Source organism: Homarus americanus, unplaced genomic scaffold (genome assembly GCF_018991925.1).
Source record: "Homarus americanus isolate GMGI-L3 unplaced genomic scaffold, GMGI_Hamer_2.0 scaffold39155, whole genome shotgun sequence".
NCBI classification, from domain to species: domain Eukaryota; kingdom Metazoa; phylum Arthropoda; class Malacostraca; order Decapoda; family Nephropidae; genus Homarus; species Homarus americanus.
In genome coordinates this window covers 7,578,977-7,597,775 of record NW_024737042.1, presented here as the reverse complement: position 1 = coordinate 7,597,775, position 18,799 = coordinate 7,578,977, and the positions used below count along the sequence as shown (strand labels likewise).

General features: G+C 37.7%; 1 protein-coding gene across 3 annotated transcripts in view; it reads right to left on the bottom strand.

The window, feature by feature from the left end:
* LOC121872649 (transmembrane ascorbate-dependent reductase CYB561-like) overlaps window positions 1-18,799 on the bottom strand; it is a 101,080-nt gene that overhangs the window by 5,779 nt on the left and 76,502 nt on the right. For 2 of the 3 annotated variants that reach the window (XM_042375585.1, XM_042375584.1), the window contains exons 2-4: window positions 8,354-8,475; window positions 5,576-5,713; window positions 4,175-4,383 (exon numbers count right to left, since the gene is read on the bottom strand). In XM_042375585.1, coding sequence (XP_042231519.1) covers window positions 4,175-4,383; window positions 5,576-5,713; window positions 8,354-8,417 — 411 coding nt within the window. In that variant the 5' untranslated portion in view covers window positions 8,418-8,475. Of the gene's footprint in view, window positions 1-4,174; window positions 4,384-5,575; window positions 5,714-8,353; window positions 8,476-12,461; window positions 12,482-18,799 lie in introns of those variants that run through there. The other variant, XM_042375586.1, reaches the window with a different exon arrangement.

Sequence of the window (18,799 nt, the reverse complement as noted above, 5' to 3'; positions counted from 1 at the left end):
ATCTTCACTGTAGATTACAGATATTATGTTTCTGTAATTATTGGGCTCTCAATTCTAAGTGAAAATTTGGGTTTATTGTGACATTTTAAGTGGATATTGTAGGGGAGAGTTTTATTTTGTGTGGACAGCAAAAATAGCCTTGTGCTTCTCATCCAAAAAGATTTGGCCGAAATTTGGCAGTGAGATGGCGCGAGTGTTGGCCGTGAAGCTTGTCGTACATCTGGCAACCCTGGTACTCCAGGCCTACGGTGCTGGTTCAGATCTCGTGAGGGGAGGACATATTTACCTGGCCTCCTATGTGCTGTCCCTTGGATTTTACATACCGGTAGTACTGACATTTGGCTCCATATATTTTTGTATTGTTACTCATCATCAGAGTTGTAATGTAACTACCATATTTTATGGTTTATAAGATGCACTTTTTTGTCTGAATAATGGCTAAAAAAAAATCAGGCTGCATCCTATATGTGAAGTTGTTGTCTCCAGTAGGCTAAATTCTACCTAACCCAACTCCAGAATTAAAAATGTTTGCTTCAACACATTATTATTTTTGATTAATTAAAAAATAATTATTGTAAATATAAAATCTGGAATTATAACTTCAGTACTGAACTGATGATGATTTTTACCCCGAGATGATTAATGTCCGTATGGTAGACACCCAACTCTTCAGAGGTAGCTGAGCAATAACCATTTCTGAACTCTTACAAGCATTACAATCTATTAATGCCATACTTGCAAAATTTATTTTTAAATTTACAAATACCTGATACAAATGACGATTTAAAAAACTTTATTTTCACATTTGTCCTAAGGGCAAACACATAAAAGGAATATACATTTCTTTGCATATGAGTTTAGCTTTTTTAACCTTTACTTTTATCCTCTTTGCCACTGATTGGCTCGTTAGCAGCTTGGGCGGTCAGTCACATCTCTGATACGCACTGTTGGTAGATACTGAGTATGTACTGCCTCCTGAATATATCGTAACCTGCTCCAGTGTTGGTCAAGTCTGCCCTTGAATGAGCTCATACTCGGTGCCGTCACTATGCTCTCTGGCAGACTGTTCCAAAAGTTCACAATATTCACTCCAAAAAAGTTTGCCCTCACAGTTTTCTGGAATTGTGGCTTCTTCAACCTTGAACTGTGACCCCTTGTGGGGCAGATGTCTGCCAGTTCCAGTTATGTACAGTCAGCCAAAGATGCACCGACCCCACCCTGGGCCTCATGCTCGCAATTTTACCTGGCAATACTTGGTCAAGTAAGGCTGTATGGAAAGGTGATTGTGATTGGTGGATCTATTTTTGTCTGTATCACTGTCAGGATAATTATTAAAGGTAGATATTTTTATAATAATAAACTATTTATCATTATTTTAGATCAAGAGAAGTTTCCAAATGTTTGTATATTTGTCTAAATAATGAAGAAAATTTGATGAGAATCTTGTGGCAGCTGTGGTTGTAGTTGAGTTGCCCATTCATTAATCTAATTTTCTTCATTCTTTGAAAAAAAAAAAAATTGGAAACTTCTCATGACCTTGAATAACAATGAATAGTTTATTATTATAAAAATTCTACCTTTGGTTTGTTTAATAATTATACTGACAGTGATACAGCCAAAAATAGATCCACCAATCACAATCACCTTTCCATACAGCCTTACTTGACCAAGTATTGCCAGGTAAAATTGCGAGCATGAGACCCAGGGTGGGGTAGGTGCATCATTGGTTGACTATACATTTGACTGAGTAGTGCCCCCTAGGATGTTTATACACTTCAATTAGGTTGCCCCTCACCCATCTGTAGTATAAGGTAGATATTTGCAGGTGCTCCAATCTCTCTGGGTAATTGAGGTTCCGTAGAGCAGAGCTCAGTGAGGGAGTGGGAGGTGGTGAGGCGTGTGGGGAGGGGGGGAGCATTGTTAAGGAATCGGTAGAGGTGGCGTCTGTGTTGCTTTGGTGAACCAGGGAGTATATGCAAATGGCAACTGTGTTAAACTTTCATTTGGTTTTTATTTACTTATTTTTTTTTTTTTTTACGGGGATTATCCCACCCGGGCACAGGTCACTGACCCACATCGGGGCCTGGGGGGCGAAAATGTAATAATAATACTAATAATAAAGAACCATAAAGAAATGAAAAATGATCAAGAATGAGAAACAGTATATGTATGTTGTGTTGTCAATGGTAAGAGAAACAATTGAGACCCTGCAATTGTGTGTAAATGAGGCAGAAAGTCAGATCAGCAACCTGGGACTTGGTCACAATATTCGTGATGCCATATGGCAGCAGGGTCTACGATTAGATAATACATTATGCTTCCAATATCTTCCCAGGCGGTAGTACCTCCCTGTTTGGTAGCTGCCTACTACCTAAGTAATCTGGAAGTCAGGGTTGCAGACCTTTTCCTGATGTAAAGTTTTTACTGTGCAGTACAGTATATGTAATTAAAATACCACTTGTGGGGTTTGCTGTCATTTATGAATTTTAAAGTATGTACTAGTCCCAAATAAGTACAGTGGTCCCTCGATTAACTTATGGTTCAATTTACGAAATTTCGGTTAACGAATTAGCTCCCATAAAGATTTTCAGTTCCATTAACGAACAAAACTCCGATTAACGAAATCCTTACGAGATACACACTTTGTTGTGTGCATCAGCCGATCAGTTGATCGGCTAGTCCGCCAATACAGTAATCGGTTCTATGTTTACATTTGTTTCCAGTGGAGTAAATATCAAGAAAGCTGTGTTCTTGAATATTTTTGCATTTTTCATATTAAAATTATTGGTCATTCTAAAATTTAGCCATCCAAGCTCTGTCTACATAAAGTTTTTCAACTAATATTTTTGGCTCGATATATGTAACTTTATTAATTTATATTTACTCATTTACATGCACACACTGTCCTAAGGGCAAAGTTGTACTGTACATGTACTCAAAATAATGTACAAAATGATTACTAAGATTCAGCGCCGGATTTAGACCTGTGGAGGCCCATGGGCAGCCTATTTGTGGAGGCCCCCCTCATTATAACTACCCAAGAGGGTGGGGTGGTGAGTGAAGCGAGCCTAAACATCTGGGAGTTCCGGGGGGCGCTGTAAGCCCTCCGGGAAAATTTTGAAATTTGAACACTTCTTTGGAGAATTTTGAAGCCATATGCAGTTATATGGAGGAAATTAGAACATTGAGAAATTTTTAATTAACTGTGATGGAATAGATAAACATGAATTTTAAAGAATGAAAATAAAAATAATCCAAATGAATAAACAAATAAATAAAATATTGTAATGTGTGGAGGCCCCTGGACAGCTGCCCTCTTTGCCCACTCCTGAATCCGGCTCTGCTAAGACTTTTGTCAAGTGCAAACTATAGCATGTTTATATTCAAATTAATCACTATCTTATAAGAATTCCAGCAATGTAAATTATATTCTCCCTGGTTACTTTTGTGACATTTTATAAACAAAACAAAAAATCTATCTACAGGACATAAATAAACAAATACATGCTACACTAGACCTTTGGCCCCAACTGTCAAACATGTCACTGTCACCTCCCCTTCCTTTCTTCCTACCCCCACCTCTCTCCCAGCCAGGGTTTGGTGGTTTTAGGCTTAAAGTTTTTATCTTATATTATAATATCAGACTAAAGTTAGGAGAATATAATTTGCATTGCTGGAATCCTTGCAAGACAGTAAATAATTTGAATATAAACGTCATATATTTTGTACAAGAGATAAAAATTAATCACCCATATCACATTACAGTAGCAATTTAAGAGTTCTCGTGTATATGTACGTATATATACTGTACATAGTGATTCAAGGGCGATTACAGGGATTTTTAGGAGTGTTTCTGACTTTATGCATTTTTTTACTTTACTGTGTATGTACTTTTTCTGTGAGTTGGAACCAATTACGTACCCAATATCCCATTGAAATAATAGATTCAGTTAACGAAATTTTCGGTTAACGAACGACTCTGTGGAACCACTTGTGTTTGTTAATCAAGAGACCACTGTATAATAAATTTCAACCTCAACCACAAAATACATATTCATATAATGGTGTTCAAATAAAGAGATTTTTTGTTATCAAATGTAGTTAGCATCAATGTCATATGTAACCATGTGTGAATTGGAACAAAATAATCTATGTACTCGTATAAAAGACATACCTGACATGCAAATAATATGACTGTACAGAGGCCAATCCAGGAGTGCAGACTGTACATGTTGGGGATTTTAGGGGAACTATTATTGTGAAAGTCAAACACAGCCACAAGTCCAACAATGGAGAAAATGAAGGCACCCAGTTGTATCAACATGTGTAGGATCTTCAGCTTCTTTTTCTTCTCAGAACGGAACCCTCGGTAAATCAATGCCCCTGGAACAAGTCATTAGATTAGATTATTTCATATTCATAATTAACTCGCTGTACTTTCAGAGTTAATAAATACTATAAATGAAATGAATTTTCAGGAAGATACAGTATATTCTCAGGAAATTCTTTGATATCATATTTATACAAATAAAATAATATACAGGGCTTAGAACATCTGATCACCCTTTTTATGAATGTAGGAATAAAACTTGTTGAAAAAGATACAAATTGAGTGCGATATAATTACAGTAATAAGACTATAAATGTCTTGCACATCCTTTATGTCGGTTCCAGTAATACAGCAGTGGCCTAATTTATTATTTAAAGCACATAGGTTAACTTAGGATTCAACTCTGTCACTGTTCTACTATTGAGCTTTGGCAATTTGGTTCTATCATGCACTCTCTGAAAAGTGCATTAGTGCTGTCATACCACTTTTCCTCAAAACCAGGAAGATTTTTTGCATCCTCTGATTTATTGTTGTTCTATTTGTATACTGTATAGAATAATAGCTTCAAAAGCACACTTAAGTCAGGAATAATAACCAAAGAAAATACCAATTTACACATTTTTGTACTTGTTATGAGACTTGACACAATAAAGTTGAAGATCTGGAAAAAAATAAATAAATTCTTGAAAGATGCACAAGGGATGACAGGTTTGGGCATGTGGAGTGTAAGGTGGATTGATGAAGACGATTTATGGTATGCTGCACAAGGAAGGATAGGAGATTGTTTGCATTATTAATATATAGTACAGTACCTTGTATGTCTTTGCAGAGATATAGGGGAAAGACAAAGAATCACATACTGCACTACATTCCCCATATACTGCAAATACAGTGTCCACGGTAATATTTGTTTGACTGAAATATGTATTTCTAAAATTGTATCAAAATAATCTTTTGCAGAATGATTCTACTAACTTTAAATGTATAAGTAATGCTGACCAGCTGTGTATATTTAACTGTAATGAGTAGGCATAAAATTGAAGTTCTGTACCTGTAATTACCATATATATCCATACAATATTACAGTACTGTATTACCGGGTATGTATTCTATACTTAAGTTTTCTTCAATTTGCATGTACCTATATTCAGTACTGTAGTATGAATAAGATGACCACATATACAGTATGTACTGTACTGTATATGCATATAATATGAGCTTCAACAATAAGAGAGAAATGCTTACCATTTGCATAGAGGAAGACCATTCCAAGTACCATTAAAAATGGATGCCAGTTGAACTGCAAAACTGGTTCGCTGCCCCAAGCAAATCCTTTTCGAAAATATCCACACCAAACCCCTACCAGCACTACAGAAAGAATACCTAAGGAGGGGAAGCCGTGCAATACAGTAAATAGACTTCTTAGTGAGATCTGAAAATTTGCATTGTACAGTACAGTATCTATAGACTAGTCTGACATTAAATGATAGGAATTATTTTTACAAGATCTTTACATTGTATTTACATTGCCTGTACTTACTCTTTCATAATAATTAGACAAAATATTTTTATTGGCCCTAGATATACTCAGGATACTACAAGCCTTGTTTTCTGGACTACAGCACAGTATATATTCATTTACAGTACAGGTACAGTCTGGGTCAGAAGTCTTGAACACTTGACAGTATTTGGCATGTAAGTACCCGAAGATCTTAGGTATTAAGGAGAATTTTATCCCATTTTGTGGTTCAGGCATAATATGTGATGACAAGTACAGTAGTGTTATTAGTATATCCCAATCATATATGTATAACTTCGAAGTAGATGCCAGATATTGCTCAGTGTTCAAGACTTTTGACCCCTACTGTACATACATACAAATTCTGAGCTTATGCCATGCCAATACAGTTCAGTACAGAAGTCAAAGATAAAAGCTACTAATGGTAATGTATTTTGGATTTATAGCTACTAAATAAACTTTAGCTTTGCATACCAATAACTCTGTCCTCAATATATTACTGTAGCACCTCTAAACTTACATAAGGTACAAAATATTGTCTATACAATACTGTACAGTCACAATCCAAAGTTTCGGCACCCCCCTGGCTGGGTGTTTGCCGAGGCCAGGGTTGAGGTAAGGCTGGGTGATCGGACGCAGACATTCCACCACCACAGCACTCCGAGACTCACAGCACACGAGCATGGAAGGAAATATTTACGAATTTTGACATGACATGCACCTGCATAACAAAATTTCATTCATAACATTGTTGGCACACATAACAATAGCAAGTTAGGAGTGAGGCATGAGAAACTTGGGCTGTTCTTGACCCAATTATGAAATATGAATATTGATAAACATCACGTGTTGATGGACTAAAAGTATCGTGACACTACTACAGACAAAGAATAAGTCCCATCACAAAGATGCTCCGGACCAGACAAAAATTATTTGGGTGATACCATGATTAACGTGAATTGCAACACTCCAAGCCAAAATACTCCAATGTAGTTACTGATACACCATTAAATATTGTAAACATGACTACTGTATATGAATTCCTAGCGTGTGAAACCATAATATTCCCAGGGTTATGGTAATATCTATACATGTACAGTATAGGCCTCACCTTGTTGACTGACCGCTCACTCCCTCTTGAAATTCAGCCGCCAGCCACCCTTTATACTTATATGCTGCCCTGATGATTCATGTGTAATACGAGGACTCGCATCTAGTGGTTCCAAGCCAGTGTTTTGGGACCGGGCAAAGTTTTTCATGCTCCAATCTTAACATGGTACAGTGATCCCTCGGTTAACGAATTACCTTCCATAAGATTCTTCACTTCGATTAACGAGCAAACCCTCAGTTAACGAATTCCTTACGAAGTTTTCCCAACATGTTTTCGCCTGCTCACCAGCTGTAGTATTAGTCCGTCAATACAGTAATCGGTTTTAGGGCTTAAATTCGTTACCATTTGAGTAAATATCAAGAAGGTTGTACTATTTAATATTTTTACAAGTCTTATATTAAAGTTTTTAGTAAAGTTTTTAGTCATTTTAACATAATTGAAGTACAGGGAACTAGTTTTTAGCGGACCAAACAGCCACTAAACACACCCAAAATGGCGTCAGTGTGTGTCCTTGCTCAGAGGAGGAAGCATATTGCTTCAGACTCTCTTGAACATAAACTATTTTTACGTTTTTACAGTACAATTATTGGTTATTCTGAAGTTTATTTTACATACTGACAATATTTAATGCAGTGCAGTGTTGATTTAAAGAAAATAATCTTTTATGGGTGAAATGGCAGCATGGGGCGACTTCTCTTCCACCCCAATGTCTTCTCTTCTCCCTTCTCCTCCACCCCCATTCTAATTCCCATCATCATCATCATCAACCAGGAGCCTTCTACATGCACACCTCAAAGTAAGTGTACTTTACTGCATTTATTTTTAGTTTTTAAGTAATTTTCGGTGAGCTGGAACCAATTACCCAAAAACCCATTGAAACAATGGTTTCGGTTAACGAATCTTTCGGTTAACGAGCAACCTTCTGGAACGAATTGTGCTCGTTAACCTAGGGACCACTGTATTGCTATGTGTGGCAACAATGTTATGAATGCATTTGTTATGCAAGTTCATGCCTTGTCAAAGTTCGTAATAAGTTCCTTCCTGTGCTCATGTGCAATGAGTCTCGGAGTGTTGTGGCGCTGGAATGTGAACCTCACCATCGTAGAGCCTCGTTACCACACTGCTGAACTAGTGTGCATCTGATCACCCAGCCTTACCTCAACCCTGGCCTCGGCGAACACCCAGCCAGGGGGGGTGTCGAAACTTTGGATTGTGACTGTACATGGAATGTTTGAATTTTTTTATTTATCATACAAAGGAACCAAATTTTCCAAAGTAAGACCATAATATACAATATAGGTACAGGGTGTATTAACAAATACTATAAGAATAATGTAGTAATGTTATTTATGAAGAGTACATGTGTATGTGCAGTCGAGACTGTAGTACTTACCTAGAATTTGAGAAAGTGTGAAGAGCTTGGTGAAAAATGGAATGTGCTGCGCTTCATTCTCCATCTCATCCAGAATTCCTCTACCAATTAGAGAACCTTCTTCACCAGTTTCCCAGTCACGCCTAAAAAAAATTAAAGCACTCGTATATACTTATACTTGTACCATAATAGACAATGGATGGAATATATACCTGTATTTCTGAATTATAAAAATACATGGTAAATGTTAAGCACTAACAAGGTACTATACTAAACTAGCAGTATTAGGGATTTTGTACAAACAGTTAATAGCTTCTCAGATGGAAATGTGCATAAATAACATGGATTTTACAGTACAGTACAGTACACAGTACAGTACTGTATCTAGAAAAGATAAGTTGGCTATGGCCTCTACATCTGAAAATAGTAAAGAACAAACCAACTGTTCGAATACTGTATCTACTAAGCCGATGAAGTGATGGGAAAAAATCCTAAGCCGATAAAGTGATGGGAAAAAATCATTACATCGAGATATTTGTTTAAATATTATTTTAGTTTGATTCCATAGTCTTTTTACCCTTGTGAGTTTCCTTCTGTCGAATGTAAACAAACACAGGACTGCCACATTTCACACAACCTGACGAGCCCCTGTAAACGCACTAGTGAAGGGGACTGTATAGCCTACAGACAGAAATTTCAAATTTGTCTGCAATTTGTAAAATTTCAAGTCAAATTTACTTCTTTTTTTTCCCCCCCTCTTTGCCACTGATCGGCTCGTTAGCTGCTTAGGCGATCGGTCACGTCTCTGTTACTTTTCTCTTCCTTTTATCCTCTTCACCAAATGATCGGCTCGTTAGCCGCTTGGGTGATCGGTCACATCTCTGTTACGCACTGTTGGCAGGTACTGGGCAAGCACTGATTCCTGAATGTATCTGAACCTGCTCGGCACTGTCACAACGCTCATTGTCAGGTTGTTCCAAGAGTTCAGACTCTTACTCCGAAAAAGTTCGCCCTCACAGGTATGGACACTTAACTGAGTAGTGCCCTTTGAGATGTTTATACACCTCAATTAGGTCACCCCTTGCCCATCTGTAGTATAAGCTAGGCAGTTGCAGGCACTCTAATCTCTGGATAGCCAAGGTGCCAAAGTGCAGACACCAGTCTGGTGGCCCTCCTTTGGACATTTTTCAATCAACTGACAGTCCCTAGCATATCCCAGGGACCAGACGGGGTGACAGTACTCCAAGTGGGAAAGCACCTCACTCTTGATGATCGTTGAGGGACGGACCGTCTAGATATCTGAATGACCTTACAAGACCTGGTTTGATTTTTTCCCCTAGTTTATAGTAATACCAAGGTTCATTTATCAAATTATCTTGACACAAATTTTAATACTAACTTTACAGTTTATTATTAAAAAAAAATAGAAGTAATGCGTGTACAATTAAAGTTTAGTTAGGTAACCTACACCAGACGGGCAAGGGGGTGGGACCTAATTGAGGTGCATGGTATAAACATCTCAAAAGGCACTACTCAGTCTACTGTTCATACCTAGAGCTGGCGGATGCCTGCCCAACATGGGGTCACAGCTCCCAGGTTGAAGAAGCTGCAAGTCCAGAAAAACTCTGAGGGCAAACTTTTTTGGAGTGAGAGTTGTGAACTCTTGGAACAACCTGCCAGAGAGTGTTGTGACGGCACTGAGTGTGAGCCGTTTCAAGACCAGACTTGACCAGCACTGGAGCAAGTACCATCACAAGCACCAAAATATATAAATGTAAAAATCATATCACAATAATGTACTTTACAAATTAAAAATTTTGACTGGACTGGTCACTGTAATAGCAAACATAAAGCCACATCATTATGGTCCAATTAAGTTACAGTAATTTGTATAAAATAGATCTTCCTAAACTGAACACGGATCCGTTTAATTTCAAGTGATTTACAATACGGTATATGTACTATTATACTGTACTGTACAGTACGGTGTTTTGGGCTGCACTTGCCATAAGTATTAAATATAATTTGGATAGAGTAGCCTCCAAGTCCAACAGCATTTGCCCCATCATATTAAATTAAAAAAAAAAATACTGCCAGAAATCCAATCTTCTAATACTTTTTAATTTTATGACATTCTTCAGAAATTTTCCAGGTTGTAGCGGATGAGGGAAGGAGGGGAGAGGGAACTTCATTATGGTAGGCCTTGGCATAAGAGACCTATTGGCAGGAAGTCCCACAGGAGCAGTCTAATACATGCACACCAGAAACGTTTGAAGACTTAAAGCAAGTATTTTACAGTTTTGAGTATGAAAAAAAGGCTGTTTTCTTTATTTAAACATTGCACGTTTTGATTTTTCACGAGGGAAGAAGGAGGATTTATGTAACCGCTCATGACCAACACTTAATGGTAAATTTACAGTTTTAGTCACAACTACTGTTTGACCACAAATTTTTGCTTTTCCCATGGTATTTGGTATGATCCATTTGAATTTACCTTCATTTCCATCAGAAATGAGTAGTTTTTTTACTTATCATCTCCCCCAATAAAACCTGACCTAACCAACCAAAGAAACCTACCTGACCTAACCTAACTTCCTAGCTGTCCCCAATACATACAACAGAAAGTACTTTTGTTAATATATATGGTACGATGAATGCAGCTTTGTTGAAGCATCATGGTGCAATTTTATGTTTTTTGTCGATGTGAGAGTAAGATCAGACTGAGTAGGTCGGCTGTAAACAAACAGACGACACGCAGCGACTGCATATTTATGTTAATTTCTTTTGTGAATTTACTTTCATGGTTAATATTCATTTGCAATGGAAGTGGTATTGGAAAAAGTTGTTTCTACTGACAGGATATAACTAATGGTAAAAACAAAATTGCTCTAACTGAGTTGTGGCTGAAACTGTAACACCACCACCACCTTAATGGGTTAATATTGATGACTGACCAACAGATGTGTTATTTGTTTTACTGCTTATTTTCATACTTTATTTTCATCATTGAGTTCTGAAATGACAATCATTTCTTGTGCAAATGCTTCGTTTGGTATATACTTAGGCGCCTAGGCGCACACTACTTTGTCTTCTCATCGGTAATGTGGCAGTGATGTCTCATCCCAGGATGTAAAAAGCCAGTCATATTGACGTATTTCAGAACACTCCACTGCCCGAGCTTGATCAACGCCAATGCCCAGTGTATGCTTAAGAACCGTTTGGTACAGGCGGCTGCCCTCACGTCCACAGAAAACGTAAAATTACACCATATTATAGTAAGTTCTTTCTGTTTAATATACGGGGGGGGGTGGGGTCCGGGGGCACAGGAAGTTAGGTAAGGTCAGGTAGGTTTGTTTGGTTAGGTATGTTAGGTCTTCTAACAATGCTTCTGCAGCTTGTTTTTCATATCAACTAAGGTTAGGTTATGTTTAATTTAGAAATATCCAAGTTTTAAGACATGTGCACAAACTATGACAATGTCCACTATAAAACACAGTGAAATTGTGGCGTTTTTATAATCGTTTTCTACGAAAAATCGGCTGCGGGTCAGTGTCAATTATTATCACTAGTTTATGTCACCCGAAGATTAAGTAGTCTAATGCTACTTAGGGATTAAGTTTGTATTAAGGTGGTTAATCTTCTGGTGAAATAGAAGGGTGCTTAATCTTCAGGTGATCCAGTTCAATTTATAGTAGTACACCGTTCTTTCTTTGGGTATTAGAAATTTGGGTAAAATTGCAGTTTTTGCCAATATGCCCTAGTGGTTTAGAAATTAGTCTACCCCGTGTATTTTGGTGTGATTTAATCGAATTTGACCTTTATTTTCAGGGGAAAATACCCATTTTAGTTATCCCTCCCCAAAAGTATTTACAAACTTTAAAATTAATTTCTGACATCATTATTCTTTGTCCCTGGTTGAAATGAGGTTAGAAATACTCCAATAAGAGGACCTAATACACTTCAAATAACAAGCTATTATAATGAGGGCCGTACTGGCCATTTTACGGGTCAGTCGTCAATTAATACCGTAAAAAGTATTATTTATTAATCAGATTAACTTCGGCTCCGTCATATTCGTTTTAATTTCTGGTCGGACTACTAAATGAAGCACTCAAAGGAGAAGTCTTACTTAACAACCGTAGAAACTTAACAGAACAGCGATGAACAGTAATACCGGTTGTTGAGTCCCACAGTAGCTCCTTCCCTTACACCTCACAGTAAACTTATACCCCTTAATACCCGATGGTTCTCCTTATTGACTAATTTAATTCTACATCATGATGGGGAAAAAGTGCGCTTGGCCGCTATAAATGTAAAAAGTCTCAAGAATATGAGTGATTAGATAAAACAAAATCGAGTATCAAGTTTCCACGAAGAAAAATGTTATTCAAGAAACTTTTAAAAGAAGTTTCGCCACTTGCTGGAGCACTTAAGTATAGTCTCGTTCGCTGGCTGTACTGTATCAAATTACAGTACTTTCATGCTAATGCGTTAACATTGAATATAATTAATTGGAATTTCTCTTAAATCAAAAGATTAGTCATAATCTAATATCGACTGAAATGTACAGTAACCCCTTAGGATAGTTTTTCATATGCGGATGCGCAGTTTATTCGTTATTCCAAACCCCAGTCAAATTTAGAATCAAATGATAAAATACAGATATTTACACCTTGGATCAAAACCAAGCATTTATATATACGTCTACAAATCTGTATCAGCTTTCCCATTTACGATATTACGATAATTTGGATTTATTCGATACCCACAAGCTAAGTATAATTTCCAAAAACGAAAGTTCACTTTCTACACATTCCCTTTATATATACGATAATTTTAATAAGCCTAGATTTATTACTAGCATTAATTTTGATGTATAAAACTAAGTTGGATGGAAGACTGAATAGCCAGTAGGATACATTTTCCAATATATAACAACAAATACAGAAGGGATCACATCCATTCCTCTACTTGTATAGGAAACACGTTTAAAATATTTACAACTCCAGGTATTACAACCATGTAGTATGCAAAGCGTTTGCCAACTTTCACACACCTGAACATTAATATGCATATGTGAACTGGTAATAAAACGCATTTCCATAGTTAAGACAGTTACCCTGTAGGGGAGGAATGGAAGTGTCGTGTCGCAATGATCTAATGAAATATATGAAATTTATGCTCAACTCTGATAACTTCTCAAAAGTATACAAATGACGATAAATTTAAACCGATATTAAATGATATAACTTTTAAAACGATGGATAATATATTATGTTGAATTCATAGTAATGGTGGAAGTATTTCGTTTATGCTGTACACTAGGAACTAAAAATACGCGTAATACGACAACTCTTCAAATACGATAATATTGATGAGTCGTACGATAACTTGGTCTTCGGCAGTTCGGGACAAGGCTGTTGGAATTTCCGACTCTTGTTTATCGAACACGCTGATTGGTTCAAATCCGGTACTTCGTCTGCTAATCGGTAAATTGATGACGTCGTCGGTAAGCCGTGACGTCACTGCTCCGACTGTCGGTAAATTACCGACTTTAGGAAATATGCTTTTTCATGGCTAAAATACCATATAGAATACACATAAATGAATTTTAGATGCATTTAATTACCTTACCTACATTTTACGAGCGATATTTTAGCAGAATTATATTCTGCTGAGTCACACACGAAGCGATATCGAGAGTCGAGACAAGGAAGCCAACGGTCTGTTCCAATATGATGTCATATAACACTCTGAATGGTGTATAATGCAGTGTTTATTATTCAGAAATTTATAAAACTAATGACAGGAACAATGAAATTCACCGAGTATGAGGACTACTCTAATATAATTACTGTATCTGGGATCTTCGTTACCCCTCACCACACATTATATTATAGAAAATAGTAATTACGTCATGGACTCGCAACCAATCACAACGCGAGCAGTTGAACCAATCAGCGTGTTCGACAGCCCTGGTTCGGGAATCTTGAGCTGTTGAATCACTTTAGTCACAAAGTTTAGTGTTGACAATTTGACAGGAGAGAGTACCATCTAGAAGTGTGACTTCCCTAATCGGTAGTTGAGTTTGAACGCCTAAGACGTTATATACATCATGCGAACCAAGTTAAGTCGTTTTAACATGGGTGGATTTATTAGTGTTTTACTTTTAAGTGTTCGGTCACGTTGTTGTGAGCTGTTAGTCAGCTAAGGATCCACACCTTGATAAACATCGTCCACCTGTGATGAAGTAAGTATTTTACGATTTCTCTTGGGTTGGTGTTAACTATGTTGGGTTGAATTAATGGATACAGCGTTAATAATTTGGTAGAAGGTGCGGTATAAACATATATTTGGTAGGGTCTATATGTATTAGGGTATTATTTCACTTTCGGACATAGCGCCCCCGAAAGTTATAAACTACTGAAACAATTAGATCTCGCTATTCTGGGCATTTTGAACCCTATATATACATGGCGGAAATGGATAATAGCGACACAATTTAATTTAATTGATTTTTTGTAGTTTTCAGTCTTCGTCTGAGATGTTATCTGCACATCACGCATGGCAATGTTGACTGACGTCATCACGCGAAATTTTGGTAAATTTGCATTGTCACACCGTTCACTTTTAGCAAGTAAAAAATATATTTTTCTAGTGTATTTGTCTGTGTTTAGACCGAATATGACCTTCATTTTTGGCGGAAATTAGCCGTTTTTTTGCGATTTTTTTTCGTTTGACGTTTTCCGAAAAAAGGTGGTTTAGCGAATAAAAAAATACGCAAAAAAACACTAGAAAAACCAAAACCTAACCTAACTTATTTGACTCTCACCATATGATGGAATCACCTATTTCTTACCTTATTGGCCTGGTTCTTACCTAACGCCACATGTGTTGGTCTCTGCGATATTTACATTCCGTCTTGCTCTTAGTACACTTTACTGAGGTTGGAAGAACACCATGCGATCAAAAAAATGCTATAGTTTCTACTTTTTTTTTTTTTTTAAACTCAATCAGCTCCATATACTTTAAGTGACATCCATCGCAGACTTCCATGGTCGGAACTGAACTTGAATTTCAAAATATGAGACCCAAAAATAAAACTCGATTTTAATTGGGCCAAATATACTCTGAATTAGCAAAAACGCTTTTGATTGGCCGCGTGACGTGTATGGGTAAGCATGGCGTCATGATTTATGAAGGAGACGCGAGACACGCAAGAGGCAGACGATAATGGCGGGAAATAATGGAAGAAAATATAATTTTATTTGGAAAAGCTATCTCCGTTATTATACATTTCCGCCGGTAATGTAATAGATGAAAATTATCTTATAATTAGATGTCTTATTCGAATATGATAATAGATTAGTGGTAGGAATGAACGGTGTGTAAACGCAATAATACCGAAATTTTTTTCGACCAATCACATTTGATATTTTTTTTCAAAGGAAGCAGCCGGGGTACGATTTTAATTTCATTGGCCAGTTTCACAATGGCCGTGTTGGAGGTTGGTTGTCGTTTGTGCTCCTGCGATTATTTTAAGTTTATGGTCGAGTCTTACGAGAAAGACGATTATTCTATCCAATTCTTACGTATCCCTGGTCCTTCCACTTTTAATTAAGGTATTGTACTTTCGGACATGGCGCGCCGCAAAGTTTTTAACTACTGAAACATTTAGGTTAGGTCAGAGGACTCGTTTTCTCCCCCACCCAAATCCCGATTTCCAAGGCTCTCCCCCATTATTGTTGGGGGGGGGGCAAAAACCATCAATTTCCGCCCAAAATGAACGTCAGATTCGTTTAAAATACACCAAAATACAATGGAAAAACATATTGGTCAACCCCTAGGGACTCATTTCCTAAAGTAAAAATTTACCCTTATTAGATGTATCGTTCAGATACCCCTGTAGCGCTTTTGGTGAGAATAGGAAGTGGGAAATGAGTAGTAGTAATGTAAGTACAAAACCAACGCTGTAAAATACCAACGAAATGCCATTGTATTGTCGAAATACCTTTAATTAATGAACTAACTCAACCAAATTTGGTAATTATATTGAGAAGTTCATGCTAGTCATGGATTTTCTAAAGGAGGAAGAAAAAAAACGCAAATTATGTAAGATAGAGAAATAATCCTTGCCTCTGCCTAAACGATGCTTAAGTAATTTAGAAAGAACGCGACTATGATAGTAGGCGGGACCACTCGTTCTTGCTAGTCAGACTCACTTCATTGTTGATTTGTTTTAATTCGCTTCAGGATCCAGAACACGCGGAGGCATTTTTTAAACAAAATTTGTTAACAGACTTGGGTATTTTGCTTAGAAAATATTTCATACTTGAATGCACTTGGAGTTTACGGGTCCACTTTCAGAACTGCGAAAGAACTACAGTACTTTGAATTTATATAAAAAAAGTCAGTTAGGTCTTGCCCTTTGTGCCTGAATTTTGTTTGGTTTTGGCAAGAGAGGACTGTTAAAATCATATGTAGTTCATTGATAGTTTTTGCCGTTTCGCACTGGCCACGACCTAATTACCGTCTCCTACGTAAATTTGAAATCGTCTCGCGATTCTCACACCGAATCCATCATTGTTAGGTACACAGCATCAAAATATTGTGTTAAACGATATGAAACAATGGACGAAGGATTATGACAACTACAGAGACAAAAGGCGTCGCAGTGTTCACTCTGAAATTCACCGGACCCATACGTAAATATACTTTTTTGATTGTGTGTACTGTAGTCTCAAAAAAGTATTTGTCAGGATGGTTCCGATGACTACCGAAATGCTACATGCGAGTGATGATGTCCCGGGAGGGTTGGTATGCTTGGCTCTATAGTCTACTGATCCTGCTACATTTGGTAACCGAACATCATATTAATGACGCCGAAATGAATAAACATTACGTAACTTATGTTAAACTATACAGGGCAGGAACCCTCACATCACAATATCCATCACCCGAGGTCTCATGTTTCTCACAGAGTGGACAGATTTTTTTTTTTATACTCTTCATGCATGTTTCAGAAACTAAAAACATTATCTCCAAACTTGTAACTTCAGTTGCGTCTTTATACTCAAAGTGTCTTAGTTCTGGCCCTGTGTTTGCTCGCCCCTTCCGCCTTTGCCTCAAAACCCAAATTTTCCCTACTTCTTGGAAGCATGCCTTGGTTCAGCCCGTCCCGAAGACGGGTGAGCATTCCAATCCCATTGCCCTAACTTCACCCCTCTCTAAGATTTTCGAAACTATCTTGAACTCTCATTTTCTCCGTCACCACATCTCGAAAGCATTTGACAGGGTATGGCACAAGTTTTTGCTTTCTAAACTTCCCACTTCTGGTTTCTCTCCCCACTTTGTTCTCTAATTTCTAGCTTCCAATTGAGAACCGATCCGCGGCAGTTGTTGTCGAAGGATCGATCTCTCGCTCTTTCTCTACCAATAGTGGTGTTCCCCAGGGTTCTGTTCTTTCACCCACTCTCTTCCTTCTCTTCATCAATGATTTACTTCACACTACGGCTAATTCTATCCATTCTTACGCTGATGATTCTATTCTTCACTCTTCACATTTTCCCCTTCCCCCTAATTCTCAACTAGATCTGTTTCTAGAGCTATCATTACATCTATCAATGCGAATCTGTGCAGCATCTCCGAATGGGGAGATAGAAACTTGGTTAAATTCAATAGTAATAAAGCTCAGTATTTACCAATTACACTTTCCAAATTAGATGATCTCCCACCAATCACATTTCAGGACACAATCATTCTGCCAAATTCTAAAATAGATATGCTAGACCTCGCCATTTCCTCTAATATGTCATGGAAGCCACATATCCTCAACATTGCTAAAGCTGCCTCCCGAAAGCTGGGAATGCTGTACAGATGCTTCAAATATATAAGGGATTCATTCCTCTTGGAACAATCTACCAGAAAGTGTTGTGACGGCACCGAGTGTGAGCTCTTTCAAGACTAGACTTGACCAACACGAGCAGGTTTAGGTACATTCAGGAGCCGGTGCATGCCCAGTACTGGCCAACAGTGCGAAACAGAGACGTGACGGATCGCTCAACCGGCTAACGAGCTGATCATTTGGTGAAGATAAAAGAAAGAGAAAAGTAACAGACGTAACCGATCGCCCAAGAAGCTAACGAGCCGATTAGTGGTGAAGAGGATAAAGGTATATCTGGGATGGTTCTTCTGTCCAACTGTTAGATAGGGTTGAATAAAAGGCATTTCGTTTGATTAACTCTACTCATTTAGTTGATGATCTTTCTTCCCTTTCTCGTCGCTGCAATGTGGCTTCACTTTCTTTTTTTACAGGTACTTTAACGGGCAATGTTCAGTGGATTTTGGCATCCTGTGTACTGTACCACCGGCAAGGCCGTGGGCTCGTAACATTCGTCTTGCCCGCGGTGCCCACTGTTTCTCTGTGGATGTCGGTCACTAGAATAACCCGTTATAGTACACCCTTCT